This window comes from Chelonoidis abingdonii, chromosome 9 (assembly GCF_003597395.2).
Source record: "Chelonoidis abingdonii isolate Lonesome George chromosome 9, CheloAbing_2.0, whole genome shotgun sequence".
In the NCBI taxonomy this organism is placed as follows: Eukaryota; Metazoa; Chordata; order Testudines; family Testudinidae; genus Chelonoidis; species Chelonoidis abingdonii.
In genome coordinates, this window is record NC_133777.1 from 15,875,642 (window position 1) to 15,888,200 (window position 12,559).

Genomic DNA, 12,559 nt, shown 5'->3' on the forward strand with positions numbered 1-12,559 from the left:
TAGCGCTAAATTCGATAGCGTAATAACTCGGATAGGTTCGTGTGGACGGAAACGATGTTAATGTCGTCCCTCCAGCGATCCCAGAGTGCAGCATCTGGACCGCCTGACATGCAATCGACCCGGATGCAGCGGCAGGCTAAACAGGAAAAGCCCCGCGAACTTTGAGTGACATGTCTGCTTGCCAGTCTTGGAGTCTGATCAGCACGGCTGGCGATTGATGAAATCGCATAGAGCTCCAGTATTAGACTGTACGTGGAGATCAGGTCTTATCGCTGTAGGGGAACAAAACTTGTCGGATCCAGTCCCGTACAGAACAGGAAATTGCCAAAGGTGTGATAAAAACTCTCAGTACACAGCGCTGCGTGACAAGCGGAACGGAACCAGGAGACGAAGAATGGACGCCATTGAAGGGAGGAGGGGGGACTGTAGGACCAGCTATCCCACAGTCCGACAGGCATCTCTGAAACATATTGCATTCTTGGCTGAGCCCATGTTCTGTAGGGGAAACACAGTGTCGGGTGGTTCAGGGAAAGCTCCGCAATTATCCCCAACCACCACCACGTGAAAAAAATAGGAAGATGCTGGCATGGCGGTTGCCAATGTCACTCCTGATAACAAGTCATGCGTGAATTAAACTGAGTTCTGTTCTACCCAAACAGGTTAATGTTCACTGATGCCTTGAGGGTGCAGGGCTCCACCTTCGCGTGGAGGAGGGAGCCACTCCGCCTCCTGTCCTGTCCGCCCGCGGGGGCATCGGCCCACCTGTCCGTCTGGATTTCGTCCCTATGACGACTGAGCAAGGTAAAGTCAGTAGGGGCTCCAACCTTTGATTGCGAAAGGCACCAAACAGGACAGTACAATAAGCGCGGCCTTCGGGGCAGGGCAGAGCAGTGACAGAGTCCAATAGGCCCAGCCTTGGTGGCAGCTTCCACGAAAATACAGTACAGTTTCTCTGAGCCTGGCCTTTTGGCAGGGCAGAGGCAAAGATGCAATAAGTGTCTAAATGGGGCCGAGCCCTTGGCTCGGGCGGCAAGCAAACAGTAACAAAAGCTGGCTTGGGCAGGGCGAGCAGAGCCAATCACTGCTGGCCTCGTTGGTCCGAGGGAGGGGATCTGCACTCCGCTATGGGTGGCAGGGGAAGCAGGCCCACCTCACTCTCGCGTTCCAGCCGGGCCTCATGTTGTGGTGTCGTGCTGAGTGGCGTCAGTGGGGATCCGAACCGCAACACACAGAGTGATGCAGTTGGGGACCTGAACCGACAACAGCCCGTCATTAAGCTCGGGGCTCTGCACCGTTGACTGTAGTCACGCCCCAAGGACTTCAAGTTCCCCCTTGTTTTCCACGTGGTCCGTCAGGGTCCGCGCAGCACCTGGCTCTCCCATCAGGGCTGGCGCATGCTGGGAGTATTCTAGGGAGGTTGGCCAGGTCTGGTCCGATGGCTTCCTAGGGCTCCATAGCAAGTGACAGGGTAGCTTCTGGCAGCTCTCCTCGAGCGCTGCGGGTAGCTCTGGCAGCTTCCTTCTATCGAGGTGGCGCGGAGTAAGCTTCTGGCAGCTCCTGGTACCACTCGGCCTCAGCAGCCTCCTTCCATGGCAAGACGGCAGGCCATCCTCCCGGTCATCGCTGGGGCCTGACGAAGCTGAGGCGCTTTTATCCTCCGGGTCGCCGCCTTGATCCTTTGAGGGCGGGAACTTCGCCCACGTTCCGCCCGGGGTGATGACGGCTCAACCCGCCGGGTGGAGGAGGAGCCACACCGCTCGCGACGTCACTAATAATATTACACCTTACATGTCTATGTGTAATGCATAGGGATAAGTATGAAGATCTAAAGCAATATACCGTAACTAATTGCTTCTGGGCTACTGAAAACTGCCATGAAAGCTTTCGTCATAACTTCTGTCTACGGGTATCCTGGACAAATGTTTGAGCATGCTGACTCACTAACAAGAAGAACAGTAATGCAAAGGGATCTCAATAAAGCAGTGCATTTGTACCGAAGAAGGTGAGCATTAAAACACAACAGTAAGTTTTGTCAAATGAATGCAAAATGATAAGTGAACGCAGCTTGGTCTCAACCAACTTAAGACATTTAATGGACCAGTAAACATGTCCGCGAGTGGTTAATGCTGTTTAATTACGTCTAGTGAATTTTTAAATTCTTTAATGATTTCTCTTTGGACGTATTATCCACATGGAATAAACTTCATAGTGGAGAAGAGGGGTAGTGGAGACAACTTCCTTTTTTTCTTAAATGTATATTTCTAGTGTTGACGTTTTGTTCCAGGCCAAAATATCTGCTGCTTGTCATCTTTCCTCAGCGTCCTCACAGGGGGCCGGACTTGCGTTCAAATTTACTATAACCGAATTGGACTAACCTACTGGGGGGGTCTCGTGATTTTTTTAGCCTTTTAACAATAAAACCATCTGTGAAGAGCTGCCAGAGAATCTAGACTGAGCGTGGAGGGAGGTGTTGAAAGACTGCTTTTTCACCAAAGATGTAGCCTTCAACCCTTCCCCATGTAAACTCACACTAAATAGTGTGTACCTCAGCAATGCACTCACGGAAGGAAAACACGCTTATCCGCCTGCCAACTACTTTCCCATTAACTCAAGAGGATTCCCATATTGTGGAATTTTTTTTTACTAAAAACTAATGAGAGTGCATCGAAACACTCAGTCAGCTTCTTGTGAAACAAAGTTAAAATTGCTTATTGTGAGATAGTTGAGACGGGGAAGACCAGGGAAAAGAGTTAGGTTGTGTCATCATGTTACGTGGTTTGTGTGATGTAGAGAGAGTGTATGGTGGTGTAAGGTACTTAATTTCTCATCTGCTGGTGTGGGAGGGGTTGAGTTGTGTAATTGCGTCACTGCAAAGTTCTTGTGGTCACCTTCCGGTGAGTTATCGAGTAAGCACATATGAAGAGTCAGCAATGGAGAAGTGAACTGCGGCTATCGTTTACTCTTAGAGCCCTCTGTGTAGTGCTGGTCAGATGTTATCTTAAATTAGCTTCATGGATGAACGTTTTATCAGAGATGAATGATATCTGCAAGCAGGAGGCTCAGTCCTTAACGATGTTATACACCAACAGTTATGATAAGAGAGCTAAAAGCTAACACATTATTTTCCTCAAGAAAGCTTGGGTATGCATGTTGATCTAACTCGGGAATACACTTCTCTCCAAATTTTGTGGTGAAGGCAATAAGGCCGTGGATGTAACATCCCAAAAATGCATGAAGGTTCAATTACAGATGAGTATAATTTACAAAGAGAAAATAAACAAATACTACAGAAAATTTAAAGGGCATAAATCGAATGATGGTGAAATTTACAGCAGTAGGTCGTTCTACTCTAGAGAAACGAAAGTTCCCCTTTTTATGATCTGCTTTTACCTGTAATTGCGTCACCAGCATCTCCATTATGAAAGGGGTAACAGTCATTGGTGCAAATCTCATCAATAAACTCTAAATGGATGATGCTATCTTCACATCTCTGTAGACAGGCCAGAAGGAACAACAAAGTATGTTGAATCTTTTTGCAAGGGAATAACAATCCTTCAGAATTCTATGATTGAATGGAGCGTGAAGATCAAGCTGCGTTCCATGACTGTTTTTGCTCAAAATGCAAACAATTATGCGGAATATTGATCTAGGACTCTATTGTTATATTATTATTTGTCTGTTCTAATTGTATTAGTGTTTGTTATAGGATTGTGACAACAATGCCTGAAGGTGCTATGAGGTTGACAACAACGAGCAGTTTGCATCCGTGATTCATTGGGGTGTTTTAGTAATCTATAGAAAAAGTCATCCAAAGGAGCCTGTGTCATTATTGTAAGTTAAAGTATTTTTACTAGGTCCAATTCTGTATGAATGAATTATCCATATCCATGGGTTACATAATGGTAATGGTGCATTCCCACAGCTCGAGTTCTGAATCGTGTGGCTGGGGCAATATGGTGTGATGAGCCCTCAAGAGTCCTATGCGTTAACATAGAGTAAAAAGGACTCAGAGCCATTCACTGCTGCACAATATTTCGTCACTGCTTTCTTGTTTAGAGGAGGCTGTTGTTGGGCGTTGTACGCCTACATCTCTTGTTCTTACTACAACTTGAACTATATTGATCATTGCTTTAAATTGAAACTTCCTGATGTGCCAAAATAAGACGACAGGGCTCCAGGGTGCCTCGTACTTGTCCCCAGATTCAATATTGCCCCTTGTGTGATAAGGAACAAAGGCTCGCTGAAGGTGACGTTAAAATGATAAGACTGCCTGGGAAGGTACAATTTGGAAAAATGTGACCTCTGCAGGTCTCCACTTCCAGGAATCCAAAACACAGGACTGCAGATATTTCTCATGAAAACAATCCATGAAATCATCATCTTGGCCCAGCTTCGCTGATCCCGCCTGAGACAATGGCCCACAAAGTGCGAGCACTGGTTCAGCTGACCAAGGCCTCTTCTTAAATCCGTTGAGATTGGACACAAAAACGCCATTGATGGTATGTCAAACGTAGGGATCCACCATTGTTATGTAACCGGTTTGTTAAAACGATTGTAAGAAGGAGTGCAACGCAGCCTACACGAAGTCAAATCTAAAGTCGATCAGTGTGCGGCCATTGGACCTAAGCTATGCGATTTCCGGAGCGGTGCACTGTGGGTAGTATCCCATAGTTCGCCGCAGTCTCCCCTGCCCCTTTGAATCGGTTGAGATTCCAGTGCCTGATGGGCAAAAACATGTCATTGGGTGGTTCGGGTACAGCGTTCACTTCCGCTCTCTATGAAAAGAGCAGACATACCGTGTCACGGCCTTGTTTCGCTGGGTGATAACTGGGCTAAAGGCCAAGTAGCAGCACAAGCATGGACCCTGTTTCAGATCAATGACCGAACGGGCCGTTGTAAATCACCTCACGCATTCTCAGCATCTATGCTGAACCCAGGACCTGCAAAAGCCAGGCGGGAGGCGGCGACTACTGGTCAGTGTCGCAACGAGAGTGATGGGGACAGTGGACTCAGAAATTTCTCAAAACCGCATCCTCTGCGCTTTGGAGATCCTGCTGGGTAATGGGCAAGGTTCGAGCCATTGAAACTCCGATTTTGGGACAGCTACTCCTCTCGTTTGGGAGGAGTTCCGAAATCGATTTAAGGAGCCGTTTAACTCGATATTAATGACGACGTCGTGTGAACGGGTACAGCGTTAAATCGGTATATCGGCCATTAAACCGATTTAAAGTCGCAGTGTAGACCTGGCCTCTGAAATGGACCCAGCTTTGCCGGAGTGAGGGGGTTTGGGATGATGTAGGATTGGGGCTAGTGATCATGTTTAGTGCTGTGCATGTGTAAGAAATTGCAGAGTAATCATGTTTATGAGAAAAAGGAAATATAAAGTAACTAGAAAGCTGGGAAAGAGCAGTTTGAACTGTTACTAAACCTGTACTGATGGGGGAGGAGAGTTAACACGGAAATGAGAGACTAATACCTATGTACAAACAAAGATAACAAAAAGTTATAAATAAGTTTATGTAAAAAGGGAGGATGAAGCTGTGTTGTCTGGTGCTGGAGGCAACTGTGATGACATCACCCTGATGAGCTTCCTACTTGCAAGTAATTGATCATTACTTGCTGAGGGTTTTGCCTTAATAAAGATTTGTTAGATCCACCTGCTGAGCAAATGAATCTCAGTCCAATAGTACATGAATCCTTTGTTAATTTAATTCTGTGAAAGAGGTTTGTGTGACAACACAGCAAGGGAAACTTAGGGTCCAGTGGTCCCTATGGAGCAGTCTACTCTGAGGCTTGGGTGGGATGAATATAGATTCCTCCTGCTTGGCCCTGCACAGTTCTCCAGCACCCAGTGTGGTTGTTTGCCTTTAGTGTCTGTGGCAAGTTTATACAGAAAGTCTTGAGACAGGTGAGCTGTTTTAGTACTGTGTAAAACAAATGACATTTTCCTTATAAAATATATACTAAGAAATAGTTTAACTATGCCAAATAGCTTTTACTAAATATTATATAAGCTTGCCATACCAATACAGAAAGACACATCTAGATACATACCTTCAATTATGAGTTTTGTCCCACCAACATTTATAGATTCAATCTTTTCTTTTTGTAGCTAGAAAAAGAGAGATTGTACAGTATCTGAATAATCTCACACTTTACATTCAGTCTTAGAGCTGGTCAGGGATTTTCAGGGCAACATTTTTTTTTGTGTGCAAAAAATGTCAATTTTTAAAACAAAAATTGTTTCTGGGAATAATTGGTTTGCATCCTATTTTGATGTTTTTGAAACAAAAAGCTTTGTTTTTTTCTGTTCAAAATGACTTTGCATTTAAAAATGTAACAATGTATCTTAAAACAAGCATACAAAAGGAGGATTTTAAATATACGTGTTACAGTAGCAATTCAATGGTCAGTCCTCTGTATTCAGAGGTATCTATTCAGTGAATTTGTGCTGTACAGTGACAAAATAATTAAACTATAATGTCTAGCAAAGATTATTATGTTGCTGTTTTGATTAAAATGTTGGGGAGTATTTTATTTTATTCAAGGAGGTTTGGGTTTTTTAACATTATTATTTTAGCCCTTAGTTTCTTTCTAAGGATCATACATCAGGGACAAGTTTTCTTAGCTTTGACAACATTGTACCTACTAATTGTGGACAGTTGCAAATTTAAATACAGTAGCTATTGTAGTAATTTAATTCAGGTTTCAGTCTTCCCAACAATTTAGCTGGAGTATATTATTTCCGGTTTTTAATAGGTGTATTTATATTTATAAATGTAAGTTCAGAGATTGTGGGGAAGACTTAACTATGGTTATGATATGCACTCAATGAGATTTGGCCATAAATAGTTAAGCCTCATAACAAAATTGTGAAGTAGGTAAGTATCATTATCCCTCTTTTACTGAGGGCAGAACAGATAGATGAAGTGACTTGCCCAAAGTCACACATTGCAATGGCAATGCTGTGAACCTTACTCTCCTGTCTCCCAGTGCAGTGCTCTAACCCCTAAATTGCACTTCACTGACACTTCCGAGCTGAAAGTCCTTGGTTGCTCCCAGGTTGTTTTTGGAGTCTCAGATAGTGAAGTCACTCCCCCATCCCCAGTACAAGAACACTAAAAGAACAGATTCACTATAAATGGAGCTGCAGTTTATATACAGCAACACAACTTGAGAATTTCATTCTACAACACTTTCATATAAGCAGGATTTCAGTCTATCTGAGTTTGTGTTCTCTAATCTTCCCTTTTTGGGAAAGACTGTCAACATCAGAAGGCTGTCGCAAGACAACTCTGGTGCCATCTAGAGTCCTTAGATTTCTTTGATTCATTTAGCTTGAATGCCTTTGGGTGGCACTGGTCTTGTGGGTTGATTATCTTGTAGGGAATGGAAAACAATCAGAAGTAGACGCTGATTCTTTTAGCTTTGACAATAGCCTTTTATACTGTTAAACATGAAGTTTTGTTAACTCATTTTAAGACATTAGCTGGGAAGGACAGTAGTGTTTCTGACTGGATTAATTCCTACCTGTCTGGAAGGTTGCAAAGGGAAGTATTGTACAATTTATGCTACTTATGTGGGGTTCTTCAAAGCTCAGTTTTATTAGTCTTCCTTTTCAGTGTATATAAGAAAGAGTGTGTGTGTGTGTGGGATGGGGGGGAATCACAAAGCAGTTTGAGTTGCAATGTTAAAAGTTTGCAAATAACGCTGCTCTGTGTCTTGTTTTCATAAGTATACCTCTACCCCGACATAACGCTGTCCTCGGGAGCCAAAAAATCTTACCGTGTTATAGGTGAAACCGCATTATATTGAATTGCTTTGATCCACCGGAGTGCGCTGCCCTGCCCCCCCCGGAGCGCTGCTTTACCGAGTTATATACAAATTCATGTTATATTGGGGTAGAGGTGTATTGGACTTTGGGTGGTAACTATGATTTCCCAGTAGCTGCCTGAGACTGGGATAAGGAGGAGAATAAGCCGGATAAATTCAATCTTGATAAGATGGAACTGATAATAGTGATTTGGTTGAAGGATTTTGAGGTTATTACAGGGGTGATTCCTGCCCCCTTTATTGAGGAGATTTCATCAATTTTTGTTCAAGATTTACAATGCAGAGGTTCCCTTGGATTCCTGTGGATTCCTGTGCAGGTGGGAGTAGGGAACACCTACTCCCACCTGTACTCAGCTAGGTGTTTGTGACCTTTTTTAGGACCTTGATAGAGTGATTTACAGTCATCATTTTAGATTGAATTACTACAGTGCACTCTACAATGAGCTGTCCTTGAAGATATTCAAAAGTTACAGCTAAGGCAGAATGTGAATGCCCACCTGTGAGTTGGTATTAGCAAATGGGACTTATTACATCTGTTATTTGACAGGTTCCTGAGCTTCCTCATCACTACACAGTAAACAATTCAAACCTTTGGTTTAGATCAATACAGTTCCATATTTTTTGGGCCTAGGTTATCTCTCATCATGTTATCTGCCATGACAGTTAGGATCAGCTGAGACATGCTTTAAATGGGATGGAGCTTGTGGGAGGTTATTCTTGGGGGAGGTGCTTGAAGCTGGAATGTGTGGCCTCAGCAAGCCTGAGAGAATCTGAGTCTTTTGGCGTTTTGGAGACAATACAAGGACCTTCTCTTCACTCAGGCATCTGCCTGATGTGGTAGGTAGACAAGTTATGAATAATGTGGAATAAAAAAGGAGTAAGAAGGAGTGGGAGGTAGATTGTTTATCTGTGGAGGTTATTATTTTTCTAGCATGATAGAAGATGATTTACTTGTATCGATATACGTTTTAGTAACATCAGGTATGTGTCCTGAGATCTACAGAAGGGAGCATTTTATCAGTTTAAAAAAATAATTACAATAATCAGTAAATTTGCTGTTTAAATGTACATTGATGGAACTATTTTTCTGATATGCAGATGGTGTTGAATATATATAATTATTTGCATTGATATAGAATTTTTTTCTTGATCTTGTACAGCACAGGTGCAGATTGTTGCACAGGTAAATGCAAGGTTAAATGTGATGCACAGAACAGGGAGTACAGAGCCATCCAATCCCAAATAAATGTCAAGTTACTCTGCCTAATAGTAGCAGTAGAACCAAACTGGGGAGTGTGATGCTAAGCACTTCATTTGCATGCTGAGGATCACATATAAGCCATATCTCTTCAGAAATGCTTGTTCTCTCCCCATCCTGCACTTTTTTTTTAACTTGTGCTCTTGATAGTAAGGAAGAAGATACGCAGAAGCTTTGACACTACCAATTATTGTGGGCAGCTAAGCCTAGTGCTTAACTTACTTGTAACCCATGCACAGTCACAGTTCTCTCTTGTGGTAGGGCACAATTAAGTACGTGCTCTAGGCTGTGTACTGTACAAGGATTTGCTGGCTCAAGGCCTCAGAGTAGTTTACAGACCACTGGTTATTAGCACAGGGTAAGGAAGGGCGTGGAATTGATTATTATAAGATCAGGCAACTGTGGGAAATTACACTCAAATGTTAACTTTCAATGAAAAATTGAGTAATCAATCTGAGATGAAACATGGAAAGAAGTTTTGAAATCTTACACTTTTGAACAACACTGGGTTAATGCCATTTTAGACGATGACTTAAATCTCTTCTTATTACCCACAGCTCGAGTTTTCACCACTCAAAGTTAGAAAAGTTATATGTCTTAACTATCACTGTAAATAAAACTTTAAGTGATTGATAGAGGCTGGATAAGTTCACTGATATGATGATCTATTCATAAGTGGCAATTTACAAAAAGACAAACATTTCAAGAAATACTTGTGATAGGTAGCTCTTTAAAACTATGATGTTCAATATATTGTGTTCTTGATCCTGTGAGTTCTTAAAACTGTGCACAGCAGGCAGTGAGAGAGGTTGAATGGAAGCTACCGATGGACATAAGTATGTTTAAGCATGAGACTTAATCCTCTGCACTGAGCAGATGTTTAATATAAACACCTTGCACATAGGATAAGAAATGAGGTGTGTTGTGGGTGGTGAATTGGTGTATCTAAGAAGAAGATGGACTTAAATAAAAGCCTGGTTATTGGGAGACCTGAGTGCTGGGATAGGAATTTATTCTTTTCATCGGAGTACTCAGAAATCTGACACACAGTGCTATGATAACCACAGGTCTCACATGCTAACTAACTTATCATTCAGATAGAAAGACACATGAGATAATTGTACTCACTTGCTCTAGTCCTGACATTCCATATGCAGCTGCATGAAACACACAGTCAGCCCCTTCACAAATTGCAAATAGGGCATCATAATCCCTCACATCAGCCTGCAATATATATGGAAAGATATTTTGAATTTGATCACAAAACTACAGTTTAGAGTTTACCATGAAGCTATTAGCAGCCATAAAATGCATGCATGAAATTGTGCATACACTTGTTGTGATAAATAAAGGGGGAGGGATAGCTTCCTTTGATGGACACCCAGCCAGCCAGTTAGCTGTAAAATCCCTCTTGGTAGCTGACAAAAGCATTAGGTATAAACACAGAGGAGATCCACAAGCCAAAATAAAAAATAAACCTGACAGCGTCTAACTAAACATTCCCTATCCAAATTATTTCTTCTAGATATGGAAGATACTTTTTCATACCTGCTTCAAACCTTACACAGCATTCCTGCTGCAGTGCTTATAGCATTGCTGCTCCATGTCCCAGCAGCCCAGAGAACAACAGACAAAGGGAAAGTTTCTTTTCCCATTTTTAAAAGTTCTAGCCTTCCTATTGTCCCTTTTGGTCAGGTGCCCACTCTTTTTCTTTATCTGGGGGACTTTTTAATCCTTTACAGGTAAAGCTAGTAAAGAACAGCTATCAAGAGATATTTTACAGCTAACTGGCTGGGTGGGTGTCCATCAAAGGGAGCTAACCCTACCCCCCTTTATTTATCACAGTTGTGGAAGCCAGGGGCTGAAAATCAGGCCCATTTTAATACTTTGTAATGATATTATAACAACTTTCCTCCCAGGAGAGCAATACACGTCACAAAAATTAATTCCTTTAGCTTTAGAACACCCCTGTGAAACAGGGAAATATTATCATACAAATTTTGCAGATGGTTAAATCAAGGCACAGATAGGTGAAGTGACTTGCTCAAAGTCACAAGGAGAATTATTTGTAGTCAGGAACAGAACCCAGAAATTCCTTGTTCTAGGCACCAGACTTCATTGCTTTCTTACTGTAAGTACAGTAGTTCACATGTTTTTTACAGTCTATTGATTAAAGTGCTGTGGAAGTTGTGGAGGAGTCTTACTTTTATTTATGATTGTTCTGCTTTTTGTGAAAACTGTCCTGTTGAGACACTACGTAAAAATCAAACAGATTAACTTAATTTGATTGTTGTGAACATGTATTTTTATCATACCTGGATAAACACTACTCCATTAGGAATTTCCCAGATGGGCTCTTGTATATCTAACAGAACAACCGAGGCGCCTGATTTGGCAAGAGCACATCCCAAGTTATAGCCAAAGAATCCTCCACCTCCTGTCACTACTGTGTTCATGCTTCTTTTACTCAGTGCTCCAGCATGTCTGTTCAGATTACAGTCAGATGTTTGGCTCCAAGGGGGCACTACCCCATTAGATATATGTTTTGGGTCATGTCTACAACATGCAATACGATTTTCTATCACCAGACACACAAAACATTTTTTTTCCCATGTTGAAAATTGCTCCATGGTGCTCTGGGGCGCAGATAATTCCACTAAGTTTCATGGTAAAAAGCTCCATTCAGGGCTGCAATGTTTTTCTTTATCTTAACCTGTTTAGACGATATAAAGATAAATATTATTAACCAGTCTTTCCAAGTCAAAGGGTTATCAATATAAAAGCTTATTTATGTTAAATTTTTATAGCTTTCTTCTGTTTACTTTGCTTTTACCATATTTGTCACATTATACAGATGTAAAAATGGTGATATTTGGGAAACCTTACATACTGTCGCCTACTGCTTGACAATTAAAACTTTTCTGCATGTGCTTTCTAAACTAAAAAAAGTATCATGAAAAGGCCTCACAGAGTTTGCATATATTTGACCAGTCGTTTACAGAGATGACAGCATACAGAATGAGAAGAAAAATATTAATATTTTATTAAGTCAAGAAGCATGAGAGAGTGTCCAAAATTTCTTGTATGGATTGATGTGTTCCACTTTCTGGGTCAGAATTAGAATAGTGGTAGATACCAACATTTTCGTCATCTTGAGAAAAATGGCTGTTTAGTTGTCTATGCAAATTGTGTCTGCTGGTCTCAGTTCAGTTCCTGGTGGTCAAATGTCTACATCACAAAGGCTCAAGCTGCCCTTTGAGGCTCACATAGCCTATGACCCAGGGTCCTGTAACTTGATTTGGAATCTTAAACTATCAGGGTCCAATATGAAAGAACAGAAAACACTTTGTTTCTACATTTTTTTTTAAAGGAGAAAACTTCCCCAATTCAGTAAACTAAGCATTAATATGCACACACTGCTCTACTCAGAAAAATCTGAGAAAAGTGATGCCCATGCCTCAAAATCAA

At 41.9% G+C, this 12,559-nt stretch overlaps 1 protein-coding gene across 1 annotated transcript in view; it reads right to left on the reverse strand.

Moving 5' to 3' along the window:
• SDR42E2 (short chain dehydrogenase/reductase family 42E, member 2) overlaps positions 1-11,721 on the reverse strand; it is a 31,659-nt gene extending 19,938 nt beyond the window's left edge. The window contains exons 1-3 of the mRNA XM_032802138.2: positions 11,407-11,721; positions 10,220-10,315; positions 6,055-6,112 (exon numbers count right to left, since the gene is read on the reverse strand). Coding sequence (XP_032658029.2) covers positions 6,055-6,112; positions 10,220-10,315; positions 11,407-11,721 — 469 coding nt within the window. The remainder of the gene's footprint in view (positions 1-6,054; positions 6,113-10,219; positions 10,316-11,406) is intronic.
• Positions 11,722-12,559: the final 838 nt, after the last annotated feature.